Source organism: Gorilla gorilla, chromosome 16 (genome assembly GCF_029281585.2).
Source record: "Gorilla gorilla gorilla isolate KB3781 chromosome 16, NHGRI_mGorGor1-v2.1_pri, whole genome shotgun sequence".
NCBI lineage: Eukaryota > Metazoa > Chordata > Mammalia > Primates > Hominidae > Gorilla > Gorilla gorilla.
The window spans coordinates 29,836,327-29,863,173 of NC_073240.2; the positions used below are offsets into that span (position 1 = coordinate 29,836,327).

Consider the following 26,847-nt stretch of genomic DNA (forward strand, 5'->3'; position numbering starts at 1 on the left):
GTGTAAGAGACTCAGTGCAGTGTCAGTATCTACCATGTGCTATGTACTCTGCGTTTTCTTTTATTTTTTTTGAGATGGAGTCTCGCTCTGTCACCCAGGCTGGAGTGCAGTGGCGTGATCTCGGCTTATTGCAACCTCTGCCTCCTGGGTTCAAGAGATTCTCCTGTCTCAGCCTTCGAGTAGCTGGGACTACAGGCCCTTGCCACCACGCCTGGCTAATTTTTGTATTTTTAGTAAAGACAGCGTTTCACCATATTGGTCAGGCTGGTCTTGAACTCCTGACCTCAGGTGATCCACCCACCTCGGCATCCTAAAGTGCTGGGATTACAGGTGTGAGCCACCATGCCCGGGCCAACCCATAGCCTTTTGGTCTTCTCTCAGCCAAGGCATCCAGTGAAAATGCAATTTATTTTTCAGATTCCTCTGGAGAATTAAAAAGTCTCTTTTGCGGCTGGACACAGCAACTCACTCCTGTAATCCCAGTACTTTGGGAGGCTGAGGCAGGCAGATCACAAGGTCAGGAGATCGAGACCATCCTGGCCATGGCCAAAATGGTGAAACCTGTCTCTACTAAAAATACAGAAATTAGCTGGGTGTGGTGGCACAGGCCTGTTGTCCCAGCTATGTGGGAGGCTGAGGCAGGAGAATTGCTTGAACCCAGGAGACGGAGGTTGCAGTGGGCCAAGATTGAGCCACTGCACTTGCTCTGGTGAAAGAGCAAGACTCCGTCTCAAAAAAAAAAAAGTCTCTTTTGCATCAAATTGCCATACTCTCTGCTCTTGGTCCTCTTTTCCATGTACTCATTCTTCAAGCATTTATTTTCTCATTGCCTGATCCAGATCATTGCAATGACCAAAAAATGTTCGGATGCTATGATTTTTGTGATATTCTTTTAGCAAGTTAATCACGATGTTGCATTCTTGAGTGTGCAAGTGTGGAGGTAAGTCAGGATGCATCTTTAAGACAAAAAGATGGGTCATGGCAGTGCCACACCACTCACGGCCACACCAGGAGAGCTGAAAGGGCAGTCACCAATAAAGATGCCTGACCCAGAAGCTGGCTGCCAGGGAGCCAAGAGCCAGGTCACTCAACAGGTGGCCAATGCCCGGGGGTGGCCCTCCACCGCCCAAGCTTATTATTATTATTATTATTATTATTATTATTATTATTATTATTATTTTGAGTTGGAGTCTGGCTCTGCCTCCCAGGCTGGAGTGCAGTAGCACGATCTCGGCTCACTGCAACCTCCGCCTCTGGGGTTCAAGCGATTCTCCTGCCTCAGCCTCCCGAGTAGCTGGGACCACAGGCACGTGCCACCTCACCTGGCTAATTTTATTTTTTGAATAGACAGGGTCTTGTTACGTTGCCCAGGCTGGTCTTGAACTCCCGGGCTCAAGCGATCCTCCCACTTCAGCCTCCCAAAGTGCGAAGACTACAGGTGTGAGCCACCACACCTGGCCAAGTTCTACTTTTCTAATATTTAAAATATGAAATAGGCCAGGCACGGTGGCTCACACCTGTAATCCCAGAACTTTGGGAGGCTGAGGCGGGCAGATCACCAGAGGTCAGGAGTTCGTGACCAGCCTGGCCAACATGATGAAACCCCGTCACTACTGAAAATACAAAGATTAGCCGGGTGTGGTGGCAGATGCCTGTAATCCCAGCTACTCGGAAGGCTGAGGCACCTAAACCCGGGAGGTGGAGGTTGTAGTGAGCCGGTACCATGCCACTGCACTCCAGTCTCGGCGACGCAATGAGACTCTGTCTCAAAAAAAAAAAAATAGATGATGTCAGTGATTTCTATTACATGAGGTCTGGAAGCCCTCTGTACCTGATTGCTCCACGTTTAGTGGTGCTAAGTTCAAATAATTCAGGTGGTGAGAAACTGACTTCCGTAGGAGTGCGGGTGTGCCTGCGTGCCGCGGAAATCCCGCCTTCTGGAGCCAGCGGTTGCCCCCTGGCCTCAGCCGGTGGGCTCCAAGTAGGAAGATAAACCGCATTGCAGGAAGCGGGAGAGTCCGGAGGAGCGGCGAAGCGCTCCTCTTCCCCATTGGCTGCGCCCACGGAGCCGCCTTGCGATTGGCCCTAAGCGCGGGTGGCGGGGGTCGGGAGAGGCGTCAGGATCCCTGGCGCCGCCTGAGCCAGCGGCTGCTGGGAGGCTGTGTCCGCAAGCCAGCGGGGCGAGGCGGCTGGGCCCTGCGCGTCAGGTCCCGGCCTGGGGCACCGGGGCTGGCAGCGTCGGAGGAGGTGCGGGCGCGGGGTTGACGGGCGGCCGAACGGGGGCCTGCGCGGACCGCCCGCGGCGCAGCCTCGGGTCTGTCTCCATGTCTAAGTGGTGGTGGCTGTGGGTTTTTCTGCAGGTGATCCTTTTGAGTAATTTGTTTCTCGCAGGCGCCCTGCTGTAGGGTAAAGCGGCAGATTCATGCTGCTGTCATTTGTCGTTCAAACTGTGGGCTTCTTGGCCAGGCGCGGTGGCTCAAGCCTGTAATCCCAGCACTTTGGGAGGCCGAGGCAGGCGGATCACGAGGTCAGGAGATCGAGATCATCCTGGCTAACACGGCGAAACCCTGTCTCTACTAAAAATACAAAAAATCAGCTGGGCGTGGTGGCGGGCGCCTGCAGTCCCAACTACTCGGGAGGCTGAGGCAGGACAATGGTGTGAACCCGGGAGGTGGAGCTTGCAGTGAGCTGAGATTCCGCCACTGCACTCAAGCCTGGGTGACAGAGGGAGACTCCATCTCAAAACAAAACAAAAAAACGATGGGCTTTCTGTCATGTGTGTGTGTACCTTTTGGATTTGAGGGCAGGGGGATGACATTGTGATCTGGCCTCCTGAGAAACCAGGCACACCCTGCCTACCTTGGAAAGAGGCTTTCCCTTCCCCACCTCCCTCTCCCTCCATCTGTTCCCTCTTTCCCTCTCTCCACTTCACTCCCGTCCCGCAGCTCTTCTCTCCCATCTTTTTGTTCTCTGTCTCTCTCTCTTTTTTTTTTTTCCTGCATTAAACCTTTCGGGAGTGTCTTTGTAAAATAGTAAAAAGCGTTAGGTCTTCAACGTGTATGTTTACTTGCAGGCCTGAGACCTGGGAGGAAGCTGGAGAAAAGATGCCCTCTGAATCTTTGTTTGGCTGCCCAGGCTCGCCTCGACACCGAATGGTTGAAAACAGATATACAGGTGGGGTTTGACATGTCTTTTTCTTGGTGTATTTCTGCTTCCATGTTTAAATTTCTCGTGTAAGGCTTTTTTTTAGGGTATGTAAGGGGAAGTCAGTTGTATCTTGCTATATTAGAGGAGCAGGTTTGTTTCTTGTAACTTAAAATGTAACAGTCTTTATGGCTGTTTTTGTAGATCGTGCAGGGCTCCCTTTTAATTAGTTTCTTGCAAGTGCAGGAAACGAGATTTATTAATAGGCAAAATTTTTTTCTTAATTATTATTACTGGTTGAGAAATCTGCTACACTTCTAACCATATCGTGGTGACTGTTGTTTGTTACTGATAGTTTTTGAGCTGTTGAGTTAACTGTGGAGGGGAAAATTGGAGAAGTAAGTTGCAGTAATTATGGCCGCTAGAAACTCACTCCTTTTATGAGGTCTTGTGTTTGTGTTTCTGGAGAGAAAAGAGTTAGTTCAGTTGAGCTGTTTGTTTTGTATTTGTAACCAATACAAGGACTAAGGACAATTATGTTGAAACTGAGGTCATAATGTTGGGATCTTAAGGGCTGAAGGTTCCAAATAAATGGTATGTATAGAATTCTCTCTGACTTGAAATTTTCCCTTTCCGGACCTCCAGATGCTGAGGCTAGGAGTGTCCATATGACAGTGCCTTCCACGACAGGAGTCAGCAACCTTTTTTTTTTTTTTACACGTATCAGTAATTCATTCTCTATATTTTGAAAAGTTTTAACCTCTTCTTCCTAGCCCTCCAGTGTTTGTTAATAAATTAAAACGTTTCCCAAAGTGTTTTTTGTGAAACAATAATTCTAAAAGATGCTCTAAGAAAAGCTAAGTACATGGAAAAATCCAAAGTATATATTTTATTTATTACATTTCATGAATTTTTGTTTTTGTTTTTTCCTCTTAAGAGGGAGTCTTGCTCTGTCTCTCAGGCTGGAGTGCAGTGGCATGATCTTGACTCACTGCAACCTCCGCCTCCTGGGTTCAAGCAGTTCTCTGCCTTAGCCTCCAGAGTAGCTAGGATTACAGGTGCCCTCCACCACGACCAGCTAATTTTTGTATTTTTAGTAGAGACAGAGTTTTACCATATTGGCCAGGCTGGTCTTGAACTCCTGACCTCATGATCCACCCTCCTTGGCCTCCCAAAGTGCTGGGATTACAGGTGTGAGCCACTGTGCCTGGACCACATTTGATGACTTTTTTTGTCCTTTGTTCTTTTAAAAATCATGGTTAGAAAGCAGAGCATAATTGTTCTTTATGTAGAACCCAGCTGATTGGGGTTTTTAGGGAGACGTTTTGACATTCAGTAAATGTTTTTGTTTTCCATTATTAAGACTATGAATTTTTTATTTTACTTTCTGAGACAGGGTCTTGCTCTGTTGCCCAGGCTGGAGTGCAGTGGCGTGATCTTGGCTCACTGCAACCTCTGCCTCCCGGATTCAAGCAGTTCTCCTGCCTCAGCCTCCCGAGTAGCTGGCATTACAGGTGCCCGCCACCACTACCCTCCGCCTTTCAGGTTCAGGCGATCCTCTGCCTCAGCCTCCTGAGTAGCTGGGATTACAGGTGCACGCCAGCATGCCCAGCTAATTTTTGAATTTTTAGTAGAGACGAGGTTTCACCATGTTGGTCAGACTGGTCTCGAATTCCTGACCTTGTGATCCACCCGCCTCGGTCTCCCAAAGTGCTGGGATTACAGGCGTGAGCCACATTTTTAGTAGAGATGGGGTATCACTATGTTGGCCAGGCTGCTCTGGAACTCCTGACCTCAAGTGAGCCCCTCACCTTGGCTTCCCAAAGTGCTGGGATTACAGATGTGAGCTACCACGCCTAGCCGTATTTTGTATTTTTAGTAGAGATGGGGTTTTGCTGTGTTGGCCAGGCTGGTCTTGATCTCCTGGGTGCAAGTGATCCTCCCACATTGGCCTCTCAAAGTGCTGGGATTACAGGCGTGAGCCACCACACCTGGCCAATGGGAGGTCTCGCTTCCCTTCTCTCCAGCATTCCATAAGCAATGTGTTTGGGTAGTATGTGTTCGATTTTCTCTATGTATACTTTGAACCCTACAGTAGTGAAAGGAAGAGTAGACAACTTTGAAGTTGATGTGGTGTGGTCTTTGAGCTGGTGGTGCTAATTACTCTTGGTTGTTTTCATGGCCTCCAGTGACTTCATCCTGCTTTTGCTGTTGTAAAGTGTTGTAATTTATGCTCCTGAGAATAACTCTTGAGGTGTACTTAGGGTTCTTGTCTGCTTCCTGGTGACTGTCGAAGCTTTTCATCTTGAAGAAGGAAGATGAGCAGTGTTCCAGTATACTGAGTTTAAAATTAAGAATGTTGCATTTTTTTAATGTGTAAAATTTATAGCCAGCTGTAGGGTAGGGGTGGCCTACTTTCTCTAAAGGGCCAGAAAGTAAATATTTTAAGGTCTCAGTGGACCCTATGGTCTCTGTCATAGCCATGAGACCTTGCAGATTTAGTGCCAAAGTAGCCACAGACAATACCACGTCAGCGGGCAGGGGACGTTCATTCTGTAAAGTGTATTTATGGACACCAAAAGATGAAGTCCACAGAATGTTTGCAAGTCACAAAATACTGTTTTTCTTTTGATTGTTTTTCAATTATTAAAAAATATAAAATACAGTGGCCGGGCGTGGTGGCTCACACCTGTAATCCCAGCACTTTTAGAGGCTGAGGCAGGCGGATCACCTGAGGTCAGGAGTTCGAGACCAGCCTGGCCAACATGGTGAAACCCCATCTCTACTAAAAACAAAAAACTAGCCAGGCATGGTGATGCATGCCTGTAATCCCAGCTCCTCAGAGGCTGAGGCAGGAGAATCACTTGAACCTGGGAGAATCGCTTGAGCCTGGGAGGCAGAGGTTGTGATGAGCCAAGACTCTGTCTCAAAAGAACAACAAAAATAAAATACTTTCTCTGCGTTCAGACCATACACAAAGAGGCTGTGGGCTGGGTTTGGCCCCTGGGCTGTGGTTAGTGACCCCAAACACACACACACATACCCACACATAGGGCAGAGTCTGGCATTTAGAGCCAGCACCTGTGTTCTCACCTGAGCTGTGTTCCTGGCTGGGTTCTGCTGTGTATTCTGTGACCCAAGATGTCTATCTACCTTGGTAAACTGGAGACAACAAAGCCTGCCTCCTTCAAGGTTGTTTGTAAAGATTTAAAAGGGTAATGTATTGTTGTTAGGCCAGATGCTTTGTATAGTACATGTTAGGTTATTTTCACTTTTTTTTTTTTTTTTTTTTTTTGAGACAGAGTCCTACTCTGTTGTACAGGCTGGAGTCCAGTGGTGAGATTCCAGCTCACTGCAACCTCTGCCTCCCAGGTTCAAGCAATTCTCCTGCCTCAGCCTCTCAAGCTGCTGGGATTACAGGTGGCTGCCACCATGCCGGGCCAATTTTGATATTTTTAGTAGAGATCAGGTTTCACCATGTTGGCCAGGCCGGTCTCAAACTCCTGACCTCAAGTGATCCGTCCACCTCGGCCTCCCAATGTGGTGGGATTACAGGCGTGAGCCACCGCATCTGGCCCATTTTCACTTTCCATTAGCTGCTTTTTCCCCCCCATTCATTTCCTACCTTTCTGTGTATGATTTCTGAATTAAATGTGTTTCATGTCTTAACCTTCTGAATTGTTTGTCCTCTCATTTTCCATGTTGTTAAGGAAAATAAGAGGCTAAGTGAGACGTATTAAATTTGCATGTAGTTTCTCAGATCAGGATAAATGCTCACCTGTTGCAGAACGGGACTCTGCTCTTGCTTCACCCAGGATGTGTTTCCTAGTTCCTTCCTAGAGTGGGGCCACACCCTGCTCCAGCCCTCCAGACCCAGCTCCCTGCTCTGACATGATTCCACCAGACTGTATTCCAGCTGTCCTCCCTAACCTGGACCTAGATATTTTCCTTCTTTTTTTTTTTTTTTTTTCTTCCTGAGATGAAGTCTCACTCGGTGGTCCAGGCTGGAGTGCAATGGTGTGATCTCGGCTCACTGCAACCTCCGCCTTCCAGATTCAAGCCATTCTCCTGCCTCTGCCTCCCAAGTAGCTGGGATTACAGGCACGTGCCACCAAGCCTGGGTAATTTTTGTATTTTTAGTAGAGACAGGGTTTCACCATGTTGGCCAGGCTGGTGTCGAACTCCTGACCTTGTGATCCACCCGCCTCGGCCTCCCAAAGTGCTGGGATTACAGGTGTGAGCCACCACACCCACCCAGCCAACATATTTTTATTAAAAAACTTATATGAAATTTATTTTATTGTGGTATGTAGTTCAGTAAATTTTGACCTCTATAGATTCATGTAACCCCCATCATCATCAGGATGGAGAATTTTCTTCACCCCAAAAGCTCCCTTGTGCTGCTCCTTTTTATCACGTGTTCCCTGGTCTCATACCCTGGCAACCACGGATCTGTTCTCCATCAGTATAGAGTATTCTTTTTGAGAATGTCATGTGAGTGGAACCATATTTTAAGTAACGTTTTGAAACCATCTTCATTTACTCCCAGTTATATGTTTGAGATTTATCTGCTGTTCTGTGTATTAATAGTTGTTTTTATTGCTGATTAGTATTTCATCATTTGGATGTACCACATGGTGTTTATCCATTCTGCCATTGTAGGACCTTGTGGTTGTTTCCATTTTTCTTTCCCAATTGTAATCCTGCTGTGAGCATTTCTCTACAGATTTTATGTGAATATAGTTTCCGTTTCCCTAGGATAAAGACCTAGTAGTGTGAAAGTTGGGTCATGTGCTGAACTGTTTTCCGAAGTGGCTGTTTTAGTTTGCATTCCCACTGGCAATCTGTCACGTTTCTGTTGCTCTGTGTCTTTGTTAGCACTTGGTGTTATCAGTGTTTTTTAGTTGAGCCATTCTAACAAGTCTAGTGGGATCTCATTGTGGTTTTAATTTGCACTTCCCTAATGGCTAACAATGCTGAATATCATGTTCTTCTTTGCCACTCTTGTATCCTCTGTGAAGTTTCTGTTCAGATCTTTTGCACAGAAAAAGCTGTATCATGGAACCAGTAAAATAACCAAGGAGAGGTTGATTAAAGTTCTGTTTATAACCCTAGAAGATTCCTGCCCTAGGGATATGGGATGGCTGAACATAGGACACTGACACTGGACAGATGAAATAGCAGTTTATTAGTCACACATGCTCACAGCCCTGGGGTGGGGGACACCGCATGCCATTCAGTTAATGATGTGTGTTGTAACTTTTCGGGGAGGGACATTCGCAGAGACTAATGGTATGACATTCTGAAAAGTGGTTACAGATTAAAAAATTTTTTAATTCTGCAGATGATAGTGTCGAACCAAGTGGAACAAAGAAAGAAGATCTGAATGACAAACAGAAAAAAGATGAAGACGAAACTCCTGCACCTGTATATAGGGCCAAGTCAATTCTGGAGACCTGGGTGTGGGTCAAGCAACCAGGTAATCTTCTGAGTTTTGGCACTTTGGAAAGCTTGATCTGACGCTCCTTTTCTAAATAACTTGGATGGATTATTCGTATTTTTTGGTAACAATTTAAAAAAAAGTAATTAAAAAAATTTAAATATTGTGGTAAAATATACATACCGTAAAACTTGCCATTTTAATCATTTTTATGTGTACAGTTCATTGGCATTAAGTATATTCACATTATTGCCCAGCCATCACCACCATCCATCTCTACAACTTTTGCCCTTTCTCCAACTCAAACTCCGTATCCATGAAACACTAACTCCTTCTGTCCCCAAGCAACCACCATTCTACTTTTGTCTCAGAATTTGGCTACTCAAGGTGTCTCCTATAAGGGGAATCATACAGTATTTGTCCTTTTGTGACTGGGTTATTGAACTTCTTAGGTGTTTGGGGTTCATCCGCATGTGTCAAAATTTTCTTTTAAAGGCTCAATGCTATTCCATTATATATGTAAGCCACATGTTATCCCTTCATCAGTGGGCAATCAGGTTGCTTTCATCTCTTGACTGTTGTGAGTAATGCTGCTATGAACATTGGTTTACGAGTGTCTTGAGTGTCTGCTTTTAATTCTTTGTGTCTATACCTAGGAGTGGAATTGGTCAATAATGTGGAATGCTTACATATTTATTTTTTTTGAGATGGCATCTCGCTCTGTCGCCCAGGCTGGAGTGCAGTGGCGCCGTCTCAGCTCACAGCAAGCTCTGCCTCTCGGGTTCACGCAATTCTCCTGCCTCAGCTTCCTGAGTAGCTGGGACTACAGGCGCCCGCCACCATGCCTGGCTAATTTTTTTGTATTTTTAGTAGAGACTGGGTTTCACCGTGTTAGCCATGATGGTCTCCATCTCCTGACCTCATGATCCACCCACCTCAGCCTCCCAAATTGCTGGGATTACAGGTGTGAGCCACCGCACCTGGCCAATAATGTGGTAGTTAGATTTATGTTTAACTTATTATTGTTGTTTTTGAGATTGGGTCTCACTCTGTCGCTCAGGCTGGAATGCGTTGATGTAATCATAGCTCACTGCAGCCTTGAACTCCTGGGCTCAAGTGACCTTCTTGCCTCAGCCTCTCAAGTAGCTAGGACTAGAGGCGCAGGGAATTTCTCATCTCTCTACTGCCTCTGAGTTGGAGATGTCAGAGGGAGCCATGGCCCACTGTAAAGTAACACAATGTCCCCACCCACAGGGTTAGAACCCCTCTTCTGGTGGCAGCTCTGAGGGGAGCAGTCACATGTGGAGAGTGCAGGGCTCTGTGTCCAGCTGGGGGAAGGAGGTTACCAAGGGGGTTGACCCCCCTCTGGCCAGGTGGCTGCCTTCTGACACACCAGTCTCTCTCTCTAGCACGGTGGCCCTTACACACCCAGCCTGTCAAACCTACAGCCCTCGGGAAGGCTTTGGCCAAATCCATGAGTGGCTCCCTCTGTTAAGAAGGAAGCACAGCTGAAGCGTGAGGAGGGCAGTAGAGTGTGTATGCTCCGCCGCGTCTCCCCACAGTCTGACCAGAAGGAAGAGGCCTTTCAGCCAGGCTCGCCCAGGCTGGGGTTGGAGTGTCAGTATCAAGCCAATGTCTTCTTGCTTAATGAGTGAGCCCAGCTGCTCCCGTGCAGCTGCCACCGTAGTGAGGGTGAACCAGCAGGAGGCTCCACGGCACTTTCAGGCTCAGGCTGCCTGGTGAGATCTACTCTGTGGGCTCTGTAGGCTGGTAGAGGCTTCCAGGAGGAGGAGGGGATGCAGCCACCAGTCCCCACTCCTGGGAGTCGTATTTCTGAAAGCTTGGGTATACAGTAAATATTAGGCTGTGGGCTGGTTTATCTATGGATTTGATGTGGGAGGGTTATAGGTACAAGCAGTTTAAAGATGGAAATTTTGAGAGAACAGGCAGGGATTTAGTGCTGGGTAAGGCAAGCAGGCTTGTCAAAGCAGCTCTTTTGGGGAGGCCAGAATCCTGTACAAATGTCCTCAGCATGTTCATCAGCTGCTGGGGGAGTGCCGGACAGGATGAAAGCACAGGAGAACTTTCTGGATGATAAAATGTTCCATATCTTCAAAGGAGGTGGGTTACATGGGTAATGCATTTGTTAAAAGTCATCAAAATGTAAACCAGATCTGTGCATTTCACGGAATATGAATTATACCTCAAATTAGAAACATTTTTAAAAAGACAGATGGGCTGGATGCAGTGGCACACGCCTGTAATCCTAGTACTTGGGGAGGCCGAGGCGGGTAGATCACCTGAGTCAGGAGCTCGAGACCAGCCTGGACAACATGGTGAAATCCCGTCTGTACTAAAAATATAAAAATTAGCCAGAGGTGGTGGCATACGCGTGTAATCCCAGCTACTTGGGAGGCTGAGGCAGGAGAATTGCTTGAACCCAGGAGGTGGAGGTTACAGTGAGCAGAGATTGCACCACTGCACTAGAGCCTGGGCAACAGAGTGAGACTCCATCTCAAAAAAAAAAAAAAAAAAAAAGGGTTTTCAACATTCATTAAAGGCAGAGTAGCTTGTTATAGATTAGCCTCCCCACAGGAACAGTTAGTAAAACTGGACAAAAATGTGTCCCCCCTTCCCCCCACCATCAAAAACAATTGTTGGAAGGTAATTGGAGACCTCAGCCAGGACCTGAGTGACCAGGCCTGGGAGGTGATCCTGACAGTCCTTAGTGCTTTTCCCACATTTGGTGATCGGTCAACAGTAGAGGGCTAAGAGGCTAAGAAACTGAGTATGAAGTGATAGTTAAGGGGCTGGAGAGCCTAGCTGAATGTTTGGCACTCTCACAGGGCTGAAATGACATAATGAGAATATGGGTCCCAGTAAGGAGATGAGACCTTGGTGGGGATCCTGGAAGGGCCACCCCTAAGAGTCCAAAAGAATAAAAAATAGACCAGCTGTCACAAAAACTAAAACCTGCTTTGAGCCAGCTTAGTCCCAAACTAGATGAAAGCGATCTGCTTGAACGCCAATTGTGTGCCATAAAGTCAAAGTCAATACTCTCTGGAGGCAGATAAAACTTTACTAGGCATGCCATAAGACAAGACAACACAAGACGAAAGGAGAAAACAAAAAAAACAATAGAAACATACATAGATATTAGAGTCCTCAGGTAGAAGTTTTTTTTTTTTTTTTTTTGAAATGGGAGTCTCACTCTGTCACCCAGACTGGAGTGCAGTGGTGTGATCTCGGCTCACTGCAACCTCAACCTCCCACGTAGCTGGGATTGGTGATCCACCCGCCTAGGCCTCCCAAAGTGGTGTGATTACAGGTGCAGGCCACCGTGCCCGGCCAGTATTTTGCCACAATTTAAAATACATTTTCTTTTTTTCAAGTTTGTTCTCAGACTATATTCACAAGGTCACATGGCGGCTTACACTTCTGTAGGCCTTGTTGACTGTTCTTTTTAGATATTGATGATCTTGATCTTTTTCTTGTCTCCTCGGTAGAAGAATGGGATGCAGGAGGTGCTGCCTAAGCCTGGGCGCTCCTGGTCATTCTTCATTCCAGGGTGCAGCTGCATGATCTGCTGTGCAGTGTGGTGGTCATGGGAATAACCCTTCCCGGCCTCTCGTGCAGGCTCCAGGCTGCCAGGGTGGCTCATATCACAAGGATATTTGGAGGGAGGGAGGCAGGGCTCTGAGCACCGCTCCTCCTGCATCTTCTCCTCCTGCTCTCCCATCCTCTCCTTCTTCTCCCACATCTTCTCCACCTGCCCCCGGATCTTCTCCTCCTCCTCCTGCATCTTCTCATACTCATCCCACAGCCTCTCCTCCTTGAATCGCAGCCTCTCGACCTGCTTCTGCGTCTGCTCCTCCTGCTCCCCCATCTGCTCCTCCTGCTCCCCCATCTGCTCCTCCTGCTTCCTCATCTGCTCCTCCTGCTCCCCCATCTGCTCCTGCTGCTTCTGCATCTGCTCCTCCTGCTCCCCCATCTGCTCCTCCTGCTTCCGCATCTGCTCCTCCTGCTCCCCCATCTGCCCCTCCTGCTCCCCCATCTGCCCCTCGTGCTCCCCCATCTGCCCCTCCTGCTCCCCCATCTGCTCCTCCTGCTTCCGCACCTGCTCCTCCTGCTTCCGCACCTGCTCCTCCTGCTTCCGCACCTGCTCCTCCTGCTTCCGCACCTGCTCCTCCTGCTTCCGCACCTGCTCCTCCTGCTTCCGCACCTGCTCCTCCTGCTTCCGCACCTGCTCCTCCTGCTTCCGCACCTGCTCCTCCTGCTTCCGCACCTGCTCCTCCTGCTTCCGCACCTGCTCCTCCTGCTCCCGCATCTGCTCCTCCTGCTCCCGCATCTGCTGCTCCTGCTCCCGCATCTGCTGCTCCTGCTCCCACAGCTCCTTCTCCTGGTCCCGCAGCCTCTGCTCCTGTCTCCACATCTTCTCCTCGTGCTTCCGTAGCTTCTCCTGATCCCGTAGCTCCTCCTCCTGCCTCCACATCTTCTCCTGCAAAGTGTTGGTTTGAACCTCAAAAGGAAATAGAGTCATAAGCTAGGTATATAAATGTAATCTATAAAATAACGGTTTTCGTCTTTGATTCTTTAAAAAGAAATTTTAAGCCCTAACCCTGAGGTTCTGATTTCCCAGGCATGGTCCCAATTTGTAGATTTTTAGCACACTCTAGAGGATTCTATGGTGGGACCAGAACAAGGACCCAAATTTTCCAGCTTTTGGCTGGAGCCTCCCCATACCCTGCATGATCCCTAGACCATGGTCCCAGCGGGATGCTGCTCCCACACCCCCAGGGCTGCCGCTGCTCACCTGTGGCAGCAGGCTTTTGTCCGTCTCCAGTTTTCTTTTTAGCTCCTTGATGTGGAGCTGGATCTCAGACTTTTCAGTTTCTACCAAAGTTTTTCTTGGAGTTCGGCATTTTTCTCCTTCAGCTCCTCATTGGTTATGCTATGGCCAGAGGCAGTAGAGAAAGGAATGAACGAAGAACAGAAAGGACCGCTTTGGTGATCAACCCTCTACTTTCACCCCACAACCACAGAACCATGGCATTGGAAGGGACCCCAGGAATTAAAAGTCCCAGGTGGCAGGCCAGAGAGAAGACATGAGTTGCCTGAGGCTACCCCATGAGTCAGTGGCACAGCCGTCACTGGAGCTTCCCTGCGCACACATGTAAACCTGTATGACCCCCTACCATGCTCACCTGTACCCACCACCTCCCAGCACACCACCCACGCTAAGGGCTCTCAGACCTCCCATCCCACCTTCCCCCATCCTACGTGTTCCTGTACAGTTCCAGACTCAGGGCGTCCCTCTCCTTTGTTAACTCCTCGATGTACTGCAAATAGAAAAAGGTCAAGTCAGGATACAGCAGGCAGAGGAGCAGCTGGACGACCAGTAATGACAGCTACACTGATACTCCACAGTAACACTTGCTCCCTCTCAATCACACCCGACATGTTCTCAAGGCATTTCCAAACCCATGGTGTCATTTGTTTTTCTTTTCTTTTTTTTTTTTTTTTTTTGAGATGGAGTTTTGCTCTTGTTGCCCAGGCTGGAGTGCAATGGCACGATCTCACCCCACTGCAACCTCCGCCTCCCGGCTTCAAGCGATTCTTCTGCCTCAGCCTCCTAAGTAGCTGGGATTACAGGCATGTGCCACTGCACCTGGCTCTCACTTGTTTTTCAGAGAACTCAGTAAGGGTGGAAGGGACAGGGAAAGAGACTGAATTGATAGCTGGCTAACGGGCCCAGAGAGATCAGATAATTTTGCTATTGCTATTACCGTTATTACTACCACTGTTGGAACCTTTATTGAGTGCTTCACCAGGCACTAAGCTAACAATCCCATTTAATCCTCACAACCACCACAGGAGACACTTATCATTATCACTTCTATTGTGTAGATGAAAAACATGGGGTATTAAAGGTTAAGTGCTTGCCTAAGATAACTTAGAGCTGGGATTTCAACACCCAGGTATATCTGATTCTCTAAACCCATTCTTTTGGTTGGGGGTAGGGGCACAGATAAGGAGGAGGAAATTAATCCTTTGTTGATTTTTGAAAGAATGATACATTGGCATAATCCAAACCTCAGAAGGTTCAGAAGGGAAATATCTTCCCCCAACACTGTTCCTCTCTCCTGAGTTTTTTATGAATCCTTACAAACATGTTTTATGTATATTACCATAATATGTACGTACACACACACACACACACACACGTACATGTGTTCCCTCTCTCTACACAAATGGTAACATACTAAAGATACTCTTCTGTACCTTCATGGTACAAGTACCCTCAACTCCGCCTAGGATTTGACCAAGGCCACAGCCAAGTATGGGTGGGGTGGGCACTTGGCCTCGGAGCTCTGTGTCCAGTGCTCGCTCCCCACAGCGCCCCACAACTCACCCACAGCAGCTGACTCAGCCCCAACCTGCCTCTAACAACCACGCACAAAAGCAGCAAGAAATGGCCCATGCTGTCTTCTGGGCAGGACACTGCATCCTGCAGAAGGGACCTTTAGGCTCATTCCTCCATCTGCGAAGCTGGGCTCCCAGGGGACCGGGTAGGTGGTTGGACTCACCCTGTCCGCCCTCTCGTGCTCTGTGGACATAGCAGAGAGAGCCCACTGTAACTCTCCTGCAAAGTGCCAGGAATGACACAGGCGGCCTGCCAGATCCTTGGAATCTTCTGGAATGAGAGAGGTTGAGCTGCAGCCCAAAGGCCTGTGAAAGTGCCAAGTTGAAGGATGATGGGGTGCCCAGATTCCCACCTTCAAATTTCCTGGCAGTATCCTGGCTGTCATGGAGCGCTGTTTCCAGTTCAGTTTTCTGACACATAAGGATTCGTATGGTATGATCCTGGGCCTTTGGGAGACAAGACAAGCAAGTGCTGAAAGAGAAGCAAAGAAACCTTCTCCAGAGGACAGGAGGGAACTTCACACCCTCCACTCACCTCTAGCTGCCTCCTTAGGGCTTGCTAATGTTGGTGGCTTGCCTTCTTTTCCTATAGAAAAGAAGAGGAAGACAGAGCTCTTACTAGAGGGAGGCAGAGATGGCACAGCAAGAGACATGCCTCCAGAATGGCACCACTGTCCCAGGACAGGCCCACCCATGGGACCAGGTTATCAGGGACCCTGTGGGGATGGGGTGGAATCTGGGAGGTGAGCCTTCCTCCCTAGGCTGGGAGTAGGCGAGACGAGACTGGGGCCTCTACATCTGAGTGCCCCCCAAACCCAGCGGTCATGTCGTGAGCAAAGAAACCATGTTACCTCTTTCAGCTGAGCTTGGTTCTGTTGTTTCTGTGGGGACAGTCGAAGGTGACTGAGGGTGGCCCCTCGACTCTATTCCCCAGGCCAGGAAGCGGTAGGCAGGGGTCAGGAATGGATTTTAAGGGCAAAGTTCTTAGACCCAATGGGAACACGAACTGGTCAACTTTCCTTAACGCCCAAAGAAAAAGGATTTGGGTCTTTGTTGGCTTTTGCCCACAGCCACAGAACTGAAAGTCTGAAACTAGATTCTCTGGAAAAGACAGTAACATAAACCTTCCGACATAAGAGCGTGAGAAAAGCCCACCCTTCTGCTAGCTTGTGATGTAGAAAGATGTGTTCATTCAACAAGCATTGAGCAAGCACATAGGGGCCGGGGACGGTTCTTCACTGCTGGGATATAGGACGGAAAAGGCAGACAGGAGCCCTTGGCCCCAAGGTTTCCATTCTAGTGAATCCTTAAATCTCAGACTCTCAGAGCAAACAGAAACCTCTGATACTCTAACTCTACCTCCTCAGGAAACGGAAGCCCAAAGAGGAGAGGAGTTTACAGCAGGCCCTGGACTAGGGATTAACACAAAAACAACAACAACAAATCTGATTTAAGCTTTACACATGTAAGTAAAACATTACCACCCCTATTTTACAGATGTGAAAAGAGAGGTCCAAAGAACTCAAGCAATTTTCCCTAAACCGTGTCCCTCGCAGATGGAGAGAGAGGTAGGACTCAAACCCAGAATTCTTAACCAGTACCCGGCAGTTCTTCCTTCCACAATCTTAACAGTTACCCTCGACCTCCCCTTGTGCCCCTTGTCCTCAGGAGACTGGCCAGCCAAGACTCACATCCTTAGGTGAATGGCAACCCCCAGAAGTGGTTGTCTCAGGGTTAGTGCCATTATTTATTTTCTTCTTTTTGGTGTCGGTTGCTCCAGTACCAACACCAGCACTGTTCCACTGATGATAGTCTGTGAACTGTGGAAAAGAGGAGCAGTGATACTCATGAGAACTACAAGCTCCTACAGTCACTTTACAGTTTATACAAAATACTCTCATAGACGATCTGATTTAATGCCGCCAACGACTGTACGAGGTGTTGTCGCAATCACTTAGTGACTGAGAGGGATTGATACCATGGCTAAAAGAAAGGCAATAATGGAACTGAAACTCAGTCTTCTGACTCTGAGCTCTGGGGTGTTGCCACAAATCAGCAGCTGCCAGAGATCAAAACCAGAGGCAGAGGTAGAAAAGTAAAAAGTAGGCAGGAAGGTGTACACTGTGTGGTTTACAGTCATACATCCTCTTAGAGTCATGTATCCTCAGGGCAGAAGGCAGCCTTTCTGTTAAATGTGGGAATTAAACAGAAAGAGGACAACCCAAGCTGCATTTCAGAGAGAAGTCTTGTATACTCTTAGAAATCTGTGTGACTATCATCCCTAAGAACATTAATGTTTTGTCTCTCCCACGAGAATCAAGGGAAACTGATGCTTCAGAAAGATGCCCCATATGTATCCTGTGGCACTCAAAGTACCCCAGGTTGAGATGAGATGAGGAAGATTCAAGTTGTCAAGTCCAGTTTCCCAAGATCTCTTGCACAGAAGATGAGCAAATCTCACTTCAAAGATCACTGAGTGATGGGCACTCTGGTCCCAGAACCATGGAGAATTCAAATATGAGGTGGAGAACTTAGAAAAAATTGTTAAAGTCTCTCTGGAGAGTAGAAGCCTGGGAGAAAACCAAATGAAACCCATTATCCCATCAGTGCTGTGCCCAAGTTGCCTCTTTGAGATTGGCATGGGGTCACAGGGTTGGGACCCAGGTACTTGGAGACGTGAGCCCAAAGAGCCCAGGGAAGTCAGGCTTGGGGCAGCGGTAGGTGAGGGCCGAGTATGGAGTGGGGAGCCCCAGGAGTCACCTGCCCAAAGTCAACCTGGGGTGACTGGTGAGGGCAGGTGCTGGGGCATCCGGTTTCTTGGGAACGTGAGCCCGAAGGGCCCAGGGAGATCCGTTTTTGGACAATAGGAGGTGAGGGCAGAGTACAAAGCAGGGAGCTCCACGAGTCACTGGCTGAAAGTCACCCTGGGGTGACCAGTGAGGGCAGGGGCAGGACTGCTGAGGGGTTGGGGCTGACACAAGATTTTGGTTGGGGGAGCCCAGAGGCACTGGGGGGGGCCCAGCCCCATGTGCCTCTGGAGTGACACGGATTCTGGCAGCTGTTCTGCCATCAGAGGGGACCTGGGGCTGGGTTGGGGTTGGGGTGCTGCAATCCGATGCGTTTTACTTTTTTCTTGGTCCCAGCCAATTTTCTTTGTTGGGTTTTTTCGGACATCATGGGGTGGGGAGGGAGGTGGGGTTGGGGTCACATTGGCGTGATCCAGGTGAGGACAGTGATATGCCTCCAGTCGCGTACCACACAGCTATGTAGCTATGTGACTGAGCCATAGGAGGCGTCACCAGGGCTGCACTAGAATGCGGAAAAGGGGCGTGGCCTTAATGCTCCAAGCCCATTGGTCAATGAGAAAGATGAAAGGGAAAGGAGGTGGGGCCAGGCAGCTGCGTGTCATGAAGGTCCTGTGATGTCACAAGGAAAGCCGCCCATGCAACTGCTGTCCCCGCCCACTCTGGGAGAGGGGCGGGGCTGGCTTTCACTTTCTAAACTAAAACTTTATCACCTTAATTGAGGTACAAATCCTGTTGTAATGGAAAATTTACAGCGTGCTTAATGATTAGTAAAGCAGATTATATTATCCAACATTCCAATAAGATAAAATAATCACAGTGATTTCTCTTTTTTGGAAAAAGTTTCTCTTATTCTCCTACATTATTGTTAAGTTTTTTTTTTATACTAGAGATATGTCTAATATATTTAAAAACACAAAGCTTTTGAGGTGGGTGTGGTGGCTCATGCCTGTAATCCCAGCACATTGGTAGGCTGAGATGGGCATATCACCTGAGATAGGAGTCAAGACCAAAATTTTAGTATTTTAGTGTGTATTTTAGCATTTATTTTAGTATTTAATACATCATTTAGGACTACATGTAGCCACAGAAAGAATAAATCTGATTCAGTGACTTAAAGAAATATAGATTTCATTTTTGTCACTTAAAACGTGCAGAGGAAGGCAGTCCAGGGTTCTTTTCAGTTTCCTGATACTTCCTTAGCCTGGTTTCTATTCTTGTGGTTACAATGTGGCTGCTGTTTTTCCAGGCCTTGGATTGCCTTCCAAGGAGGGAAAGATGAAAGGTCAAAAGGCTGAGTTTGTCTCTTTTTAGCTGGAAAACATAGATTTCTCAAAAGTTGTAAAATTATACTGCAATTCAATTTTCATCCTTTTTTTTTTTTTTTTTTGAAACGCAGTCTTGCTCTGTTGCCAGGCTGGAGTGCAGTGGCACAATCTCGGCTCACTGTCACAATGTCCGCCTCCATGGTTCAAGCGATTCTCCTGCCTCAGCCTCCCTAATAGCTAGGAATACAGGCGCATGACACCACGCCCGACTCATTTCTTTTTGTATTTTTAGTAGAGACGAGATTTCACCATGTTGGCCAGGCTGGTTTTGAACTCCAGACCTTGTGATCCGCCCGCCTCTGCCTCCCAAAGTGCTGGGATTAGAGGCATGAGCCACCGCTCCTGGCCTGCAATTTTCATCTTTTGGCTGCAAGTAAGTTATGTCACTATTCTCAGCTGGGGGAGTGTTTAACTCACATGTTGCTTCCTCTCTGTTACACAGGTTTTAAGATTTATGAATAGATACTGAATTGTATCAATTGCTTTTTTCTTTCTTGATTGAGCAGTGTTATTTCTTATCTTTTTATGTTGATAAGGTAACTTAACAGTGATTGGCTTTTGAATGTTGAACATTGCATTTCTGGAATTAAATCAACTTTGTTGTGATAAATGATTAATACCGTAGTATATATGGTTGAGATGGGCTTGCTCCTAGTTCATTTGGTAGTTTTGTACTTACGTTCACAAGAGAAAGTGGAGTCTAAGTTTTTCTGTGTTTTTTTTTTTTTTTTGCCACGGAGTCTCGCCCTGTTGTCCAGGCTGGAATGCAGTGGCATGATCTCGGCTCATTGCAGGCTCCGCCTTCTGGGTTCACGCCATTCTCCTGCTTCAGCCTCCCGAGTAGCTGGGACTACAGGTGCCCACCACCACCCCTGGCTAATTTATTGTATTTTTTTAGTAGAGACGGGGTTTCACCGCGTTAGCCAGGATGGTCTCGATCTCCTGACCTCGTGATCCACCCGCCTCGGCCTCCCAAAGTGCTGGGATTACAGGCGTGAGCCACCACACCCAGACTTGTGAGGTTTTAATATGAAGTATTAAAGCTATGCTGGTTAGACAATTTGAGAAATGTTTCTTCTCCTATTTCTGACAGAGTTTATGTAAGATGTGTGCTATTTCTTCCTTAAGCATTTGGAAAGAATTCACTTATTAAGCCATGTGAGACTGTAGTTTTCTTTATAAGGTGTTTAATTACAGGTTCAATTACATATATATGAATATTCATTTCGGTAACCTGTGTTTGCTGAATCAATTTGTTCATTTTATCTAAAATTTCAAAGTTGTTCTATTATTCATTTATCTTTTTAATACTTATAAGGTCTGCGGTTAGAATTTGTGCCTTTTGTCTGTTTTGTTAATCAGTCTTGCTGGGGGCCATCAATTTTATCAGTGTTTCAAAAAAGCAAACTTTGATTTTATTCATCCCTTTACCATACTGAAAATGTTTTGCGTAATTTCCAAACTTATACTTCCACTGTGATTAAATATTTGTATAACTAAAACTCTTTGGAATTTGTGTCTTCTCGATGATCAAAAATATGATTAATTTTTATAAATATTGCTTCTGCACTTGAAAAGGATATGTATTCTGCATGTTGAGCGTAGTGTACCACCTATCTCAATTAGACGGAGCGTGTAAAATGCATCCTTTAAAGATTCTATTTCCTTACTGATGTTTGTCTGTTTATTTTTCAGTGGCTGAGACACAGATATGAAACTTTCCCACAATGATCGTCAACTTATTTCTTTTTTTCGTTTGTTAAGCTTTGTTCTGTGTGTTTTAAGGTTAAGTTACCAGGCATAAACACATTTAGAATTCCTTTTTCTCCCTGCTGGTTGCACCCTTTTATCATTAGGAAATACCCTCTTTATCTCTCACATACCTCTTTCATTAGAGTTTTTTTAATATGTAAAAGAAAATAAAGTCTTGGAACGCCAAACCTGTTATGCTAAGGGAGACATAAGTTTGGGAGCTTAGTCATGCAAAACTGCCATTCTTTCTCCCCAAAGAGATAGCTGCCATTTCACAACCCTGTGTGATGGCATTAGACATAAGCCAGGTCCCCGCTACCACAAAAGGCCACATACCTCTCCATATGGCCCCCCTTACAAACTGTTCACAGGGACATTCCCTGCTAGCCCCTAAATCTTTCAGGATCCATGTCCCCCTATAAAATAAGCATATGCCAGTTGTAACCCTGGCTCTGCAACCTCAGTTTAAGATGTGACACTGAGTTCTATTCAATCTGACACTGACAATGTTGAATACAGGTTTATCTTCCCAGGTACAGAACAAGAACATGAGATCAAGCACTCTTCAGGCTATCCTGAGATGGCTGCATAATTGACTCTTTCCTCCCTCTTTTCAAACGTTTACCTCGTCTTATGTAAAATGAAGATTTACTGAGCACTAATTAGAGCTTCCGAAGAATGTAACCACCCTTTCACTGCCTGCTCCCCCTCCCTTTCTTCTCTCCTGCCTGCCTTCTCCCCTTACATACTGAGTTCCCAAAACCCTCTTTGGAAAGCACGGGTCACAGTAGTTTCTGTGGCTTGTGTTTTTTCCGGGAGTGTCGTCAAATTGTGGCTCCACAAAGCTCTATTGATGCAGGCACTTGCCTCAGTCGGTGGCTCATTTTTTGTTGTTTTTTTTTTCATTTAACAGCTATAAATACAGTTACCCCTGTTTTTATTTACTTAGTCTTTGCTTTGTCAGTCTTTGACTGTCAATTTTTCTTTTTTAAAAATAAATTTTCTTGTGTATAGTTAAGGCATACAACATGATGTTAAAAGTTATATATAGATTGTAAAAAGATTCCTATACTGAAAGAAATTAACACACCAATCGTTTCACATAGTTCCCCATTTCCTTGTTGCTTTTGTGGCAAGAGCAGTTGAAATCTACTCATTGAGCATGAATTTCACATACAGAACAATTTTGTTCCCTGCAGTCCTCATGTCATCCATTACATCTCTAGACTTGTTCATCCTTCATACCTGCTACTTTGTGTCCTTTGGCCTCCATGTCCCCAATTCCTCCCCTCTCCCACCTCCCCTGGTAAAGAATGTTTTGCTCTCTATCTCTGTAGATTTATTTATTTGCATTTTTACATCCCACATATAAATGGGTTTATGCAATATTTGCTTTTCTGTGTATGCTTTATTTCACTTAGCATGACGTCCTCCAGCCTCGTCCATCTTGTGGCAAATGGCAAGACCTTGTTTGTTTTAGGGCTGAATAATATTCCATTGTGTGTGTGTGCCACAGTCTCTTTATCCATTTATCCATTGATGGACACTTAGATTGTTTCCATATCTTGGCTATTGTGATTAAGGCTACAATGAACATGAGAATACAGGTATCTTTACAAAGTAATGATTTCATTTCCTTTGGGTGCATGCCCAGAAGAGGGATTGCTGAGTCATATGGTAGTTCTATTTTTAATTTCTCTAGAAATCTTCATACTCTTTTCCAGAATGGCTGTATCAATCTACATTCTCATCCATAGTATGCAAAAGTTCCCATTTCTCTGCACTCTTGCCAACATTTATCTTTTGACGTTTTGATAATGGTCATAAGGGGTGTGAGGTGGTATCTCAGTGGGTTTGATTTGCATTTCCCTAATGACCTACAATGCGGAACACCTTTCAGATACCCACTTGCTATTTTTATGTCTTCTTTAAAGAAAGGTCTATTCAAGTTCTTTTTTTAAAACATTTTAAAAATTGGGTTATTTGTTTTGAATTGTATCAATTATTTATATATTTTGGATTTTATTTTTTTTGAGACAGGGTCTGCTCTGTTATGCAGACTGGAGTACAGTGGCACAATACAGCTTACTTGACCTTCTGGGTTCAAACACTCTCCCATCTCAGCCTCCCAAGTAGCTGTGACTAGAGGCGCACACCACTATGCCTGGCTAATTTTTAAATGTTTTGTTGAGACAGGGTCTCACTATGTTGGCAGGCCTGGACTCAAACTCCTGGGCTCAAGTGATCCTCCCACCTCAGCTTCTGAAAGTGCTGGGATTAAGCAGTGAGCCACTGCACCTGGCTAAATGTTGGATATTTACTCCTAATTGGCTGGGTGCGGTGGCTCACACTTGTAATCCCAGCACTTTGGGAGGCTGAGGCGCTTGGATCACTTGTGTTCGGGCATTCGAGACCAGCCTGGCCAATATGGTGAAACCCCATAATGGAGTTTTGGCTTCTTTAGCTGGAAAATGAGGATCGTGACCATCCCTGCCAAACAGGAGAGGAGATGGACTGATGTGTGTTGTGAGGCCCAACATGGTGAAACCCCATTTCTACTAAAAATACAACCAGCCAGGCATGGCGAGGCTGAGGCAGGCGAATTTCTTGAACCCGACAGGCGGAAGTTGCAGTGAGCTGAGATCCCACCATTGTACTCCAGCCTAGGCAACAGAGCAAGACTTCGTCTCAAAAAAAAAAAAAAAAAAAAGAAAATTCACTTCAATAAATGGTGAGACCAGCTTTGCAAAGATGGCAGTGAGAGAAGTCTAGCATGGCTGACTCCATCTTGCTTCCAGTCTCACGGGCCTGCTGTCTTTGCTCATTCCTGGGCATAGGCCAAATCAGCCATGGGAGAAATTTAGTTCATAGTCTAACGTTGCCATTTCCAGTCCTCGGGGGTCCCCTCTTTCCACTCCACGCTTAGTTATCAATTTGTTACTCTGCTTTAAAATGTATGTTGTTTTTTTTGTAATCCCAGATACTCGGGAGACTGAGGCAGGAGAATCACTTGAACCTGGGATGCAGAGGTTGCAGTGAGCCGAGATCGCACCATTGCACTCCAGCCTGGGCAACAGAACGAAACTGTGTCTCATAAAACAAATGTAACTGAAAATGGTAACGTGTTTCTTTAAAACTGAAGAAAATGTGCAAGGTGGATGTCTTCCTGTCACTTCGCACAGCCTACTGCCATAGTGCCTGAACCCCAGACCCCAAACTCACTGTCCTGCTCGGGGACCCCAGACCACACTGGCCATTGAAGGCACCCCAAGTACTCTCCTATCCTCACCTCACTCCTGCAGTAAATGGCTAAATGAATAACTCAGAAGTGAAGCCAAAAAGAAAAAGAAAATGCACATGGGGAACAGGAGAGGCGAGCAGAGGCCAGTCTGGAAGCCTAGGCTGATACGCTGCGAAGAGATGTCTCCGGGTGCTGCCTGCGGGGCGCAGTCTGCCATTCAGAACACACCTAGAGAAGTCCTAACCATTAAAGAGCACCCATTCCTGAGTCCCCTGCCTGCCCACAAAACTTTCCTTGAAACACCCTAACCTCTGAGCCTTTGGGGAGGCTGATTTCAGTGATAACTCCAGTCCTTCCATGTGGCTGGCATTGAGTTAATTCAACTCCTTACTGCAATACCATGGCCTCAGTGAACTGGTTTTGTCTGTGCAGCAAGCAGGAAGAACCCACCAGGGAATTACAATGGTATTGGGAAAACTGGATTTCCACGTGCAAATGAATGAATGATGTTACCCCAAGTGGTTGGGGATGCAATCATACGGGTGTGGAAATAGTCCTCATGCACTGAGTCCACATCTGGGTGGGGCCACAGGTTGAGTCCAGGTGGGGTAAGTCTGAGAAACATCCCAAAAGGCCAATTTTAGGTTCCACAATAGTGATGTTATCTACAGGAGGCATTGGGGAAGACACACATCTTGTGACCTCTGGCCACATGACTCCTGAGCAGTAAGGGGTTACAGAAACTATGCTGTATTTTCACAGAATTCAGGCCCCCACGCACCAAATCCTAATCTTGTGGCCTTTCATTCATCTTACAAAAGTGGGTTCAGCTCCTGGACAAGGACAGCATCAGTTTTAGGGAGGTTCTATTATCATCCTTGCTTCAACGTTAGCATAGCAGACAAGCGCAGAACCAGAAATTAACACGTGGGAAATTATACACCACAAATAGTACAATCCATGGAAGAACCAAGGGAATGGCGATAGCAGAATGTCAGGAAAGGACTTTGTAATGTGTAGGCCTTAGAGAAATAGGGAATTGAGACAATAATCTATTTGAATTCTTGGAAATAAAAAATGTAATTACCATGTTGGCCAGGCTGGTCTCAAACTCCTGACCTCAGGTGATCCACCTGCTGCGTCGGCCTCCCAAACTGCTGGGATTGCAGACATGAGCCACTGCACCCGGCCAAGAAGTGACTGTTGTTTCTCCATTGTGTCCTCTTGATGCCCTTGTCAAAAATTAGTTGACCAGATACGTTTGGATTTATTTCTGAGCTCTCTGTTGTGTTACTGTCAATTTTTCCATATCCTGCTTTTCTTTTTCCTTTTTTGCTGCAAAAACTTTCTTCCCCTTTGGTCCAAGGCTTGGGAGAAGGCTGGAGGGAGAGGGTCAGGCAGAAGCCCTGATACCAGGAGGTGCAGAGGAGCCCCTCAAAGGCTGCTGGGCTTTGGAGGCCCTGGTTGTGCTTGTGGGTAGGCTTTTGGAAAAGAGACTGGTGCAGGTGGGCCTGGGGGCTGGCCGGCCAGCAAAGGTAACTGCGGTGGTTGCCCATCGTCTTGAAGAGTTTCATCTTCCCATTTAGGAAATGGCTGTCCTGAAAGTCACAGAGATGAAGGTCTGTGTGGGCAGATCCCAGGGCATGCGGATCCATAAGGGCCTGGTTCAGATTCTTCTCCAGGCAACGGTGGCTTTGATGGCATCCATGATTTTCCCCACTCATCTAGAGATGGCTTCTGTGCACCTTGGAAGATGATGCAGCTGGCTTTGCACTTCCAAGAGACACACTGTTCCCTTGTGCTTCTATTGAACCAACTCATGGAAGAAGCAGCCAAAGCGCTCCAGAGCCACTCATTGTGGTTGAAATAGAAGCCCAGGGAATGGTAAGTGCAGGACACCCGCCGATGCACATGGACCAGGCAGCTGACCGCAGCTTGCTCCTCGGTGGAATCATTCTGACGAATCTGGGAGCTTGTGGTTGGTTGGCAATAAGGAGCTAACCTTATTTCTAACACAGCGGTGTTGGCTGGTCCTGGAAGCAGGAGATGGCTGAGAAGATGGTCCTGGAGGTTGCAATTGGAGAGGAGATTGGAGGTTAGGAGAGGCTGGAAGAAAGGGAGTCCTCAGGTCTGTCATATCCTAACACTGTTGAATCAAGGGACAGATGTGTGGGATCACTGGGAGTGCTGCCTAGACCTGCAATTTTTTTTTTTTTTTTTTTTTTTTTTTGAGACAGAGTCTCACTGTGTCACCCAGGCTGTAGTGCAGTGGTGCAATCTCAGCTCACTGCAACCTCCGCCTCCTGGGTTCGAGCAATTCTTCTGCCTCAGCCTACCGAGTAGCTGGGAATACAGGCACCCACCACCATGCCCAGCTAATTTTTGTATTTTTAGTAGAGACGGGTTTCACCATGTTGGCCAGGCTGGTCTCCAACTCCTGACCTCAGGTGATCCACCTGTCTTGGCCTCCCAAAGTGCTGGGATTACGGACGTGAGCCACCATGCCCGGCCTGGACCTGCATTTTTAATGTGTGTTTTTAATATGCAGAATATAGCTAAGAAATGAAAAGAAATCCAATATATTTTGATTTTTATGTTATTTTGTTGTTTGGTTTTGAGGTCTTTTTTGAGACAGGGTCTCACTCTGTCACTTAGGCTGGAGTACAGTGGCATGATCATAGCTCACTACAACCTCAAATCCTGGGCTCACGCAAT

General features: G+C 46.7%; 1 protein-coding gene, 1 long non-coding RNA gene and 1 pseudogene across 3 annotated transcripts; 1 reads left to right on the forward strand and 2 right to left on the reverse strand.

Moving 5' to 3' along the window:
- Positions 1-344: 344 nt before the first annotated feature.
- Positions 345-994, reverse strand: LOC101144926 (COX assembly mitochondrial protein 2 homolog; annotated as a pseudogene).
- Positions 995-1,970: 976 nt separating this feature from the next.
- On the forward strand, positions 1,971-25,219 carry LOC115930831 (uncharacterized). 2 transcript variants are annotated; one of them, XR_010130937.1, is made up of 6 exons: positions 1,971-2,247; positions 3,074-3,174; positions 8,489-8,623; positions 16,505-16,575; positions 19,372-19,512; positions 23,872-25,219. It is a non-coding gene; the product is annotated as an uncharacterized lncRNA (long non-coding RNA). The 2 variants fall into 2 exon arrangements; XR_010130938.1 differs by lacking the exon at positions 23,872-25,219 and adding an exon at positions 20,835-21,079 and having other exon boundaries at positions 2,071-2,247.
- Positions 11,752-18,217, reverse strand: GOLGA6L7 (golgin A6 family like 7). Its single transcript, XM_063698430.1, is given in 10 exon segments — positions 11,752-13,103; positions 13,398-13,486; positions 13,489-13,535; positions 13,865-13,923; positions 15,172-15,278; positions 15,361-15,454; positions 15,543-15,593; positions 15,859-15,888; positions 16,699-16,827; positions 18,134-18,217. Coding segments are annotated over 10 exon segments (1,746 nt in total). The 3' UTR covers positions 11,752-12,047.
- Positions 25,220-26,847: the final 1,628 nt, after the last annotated feature.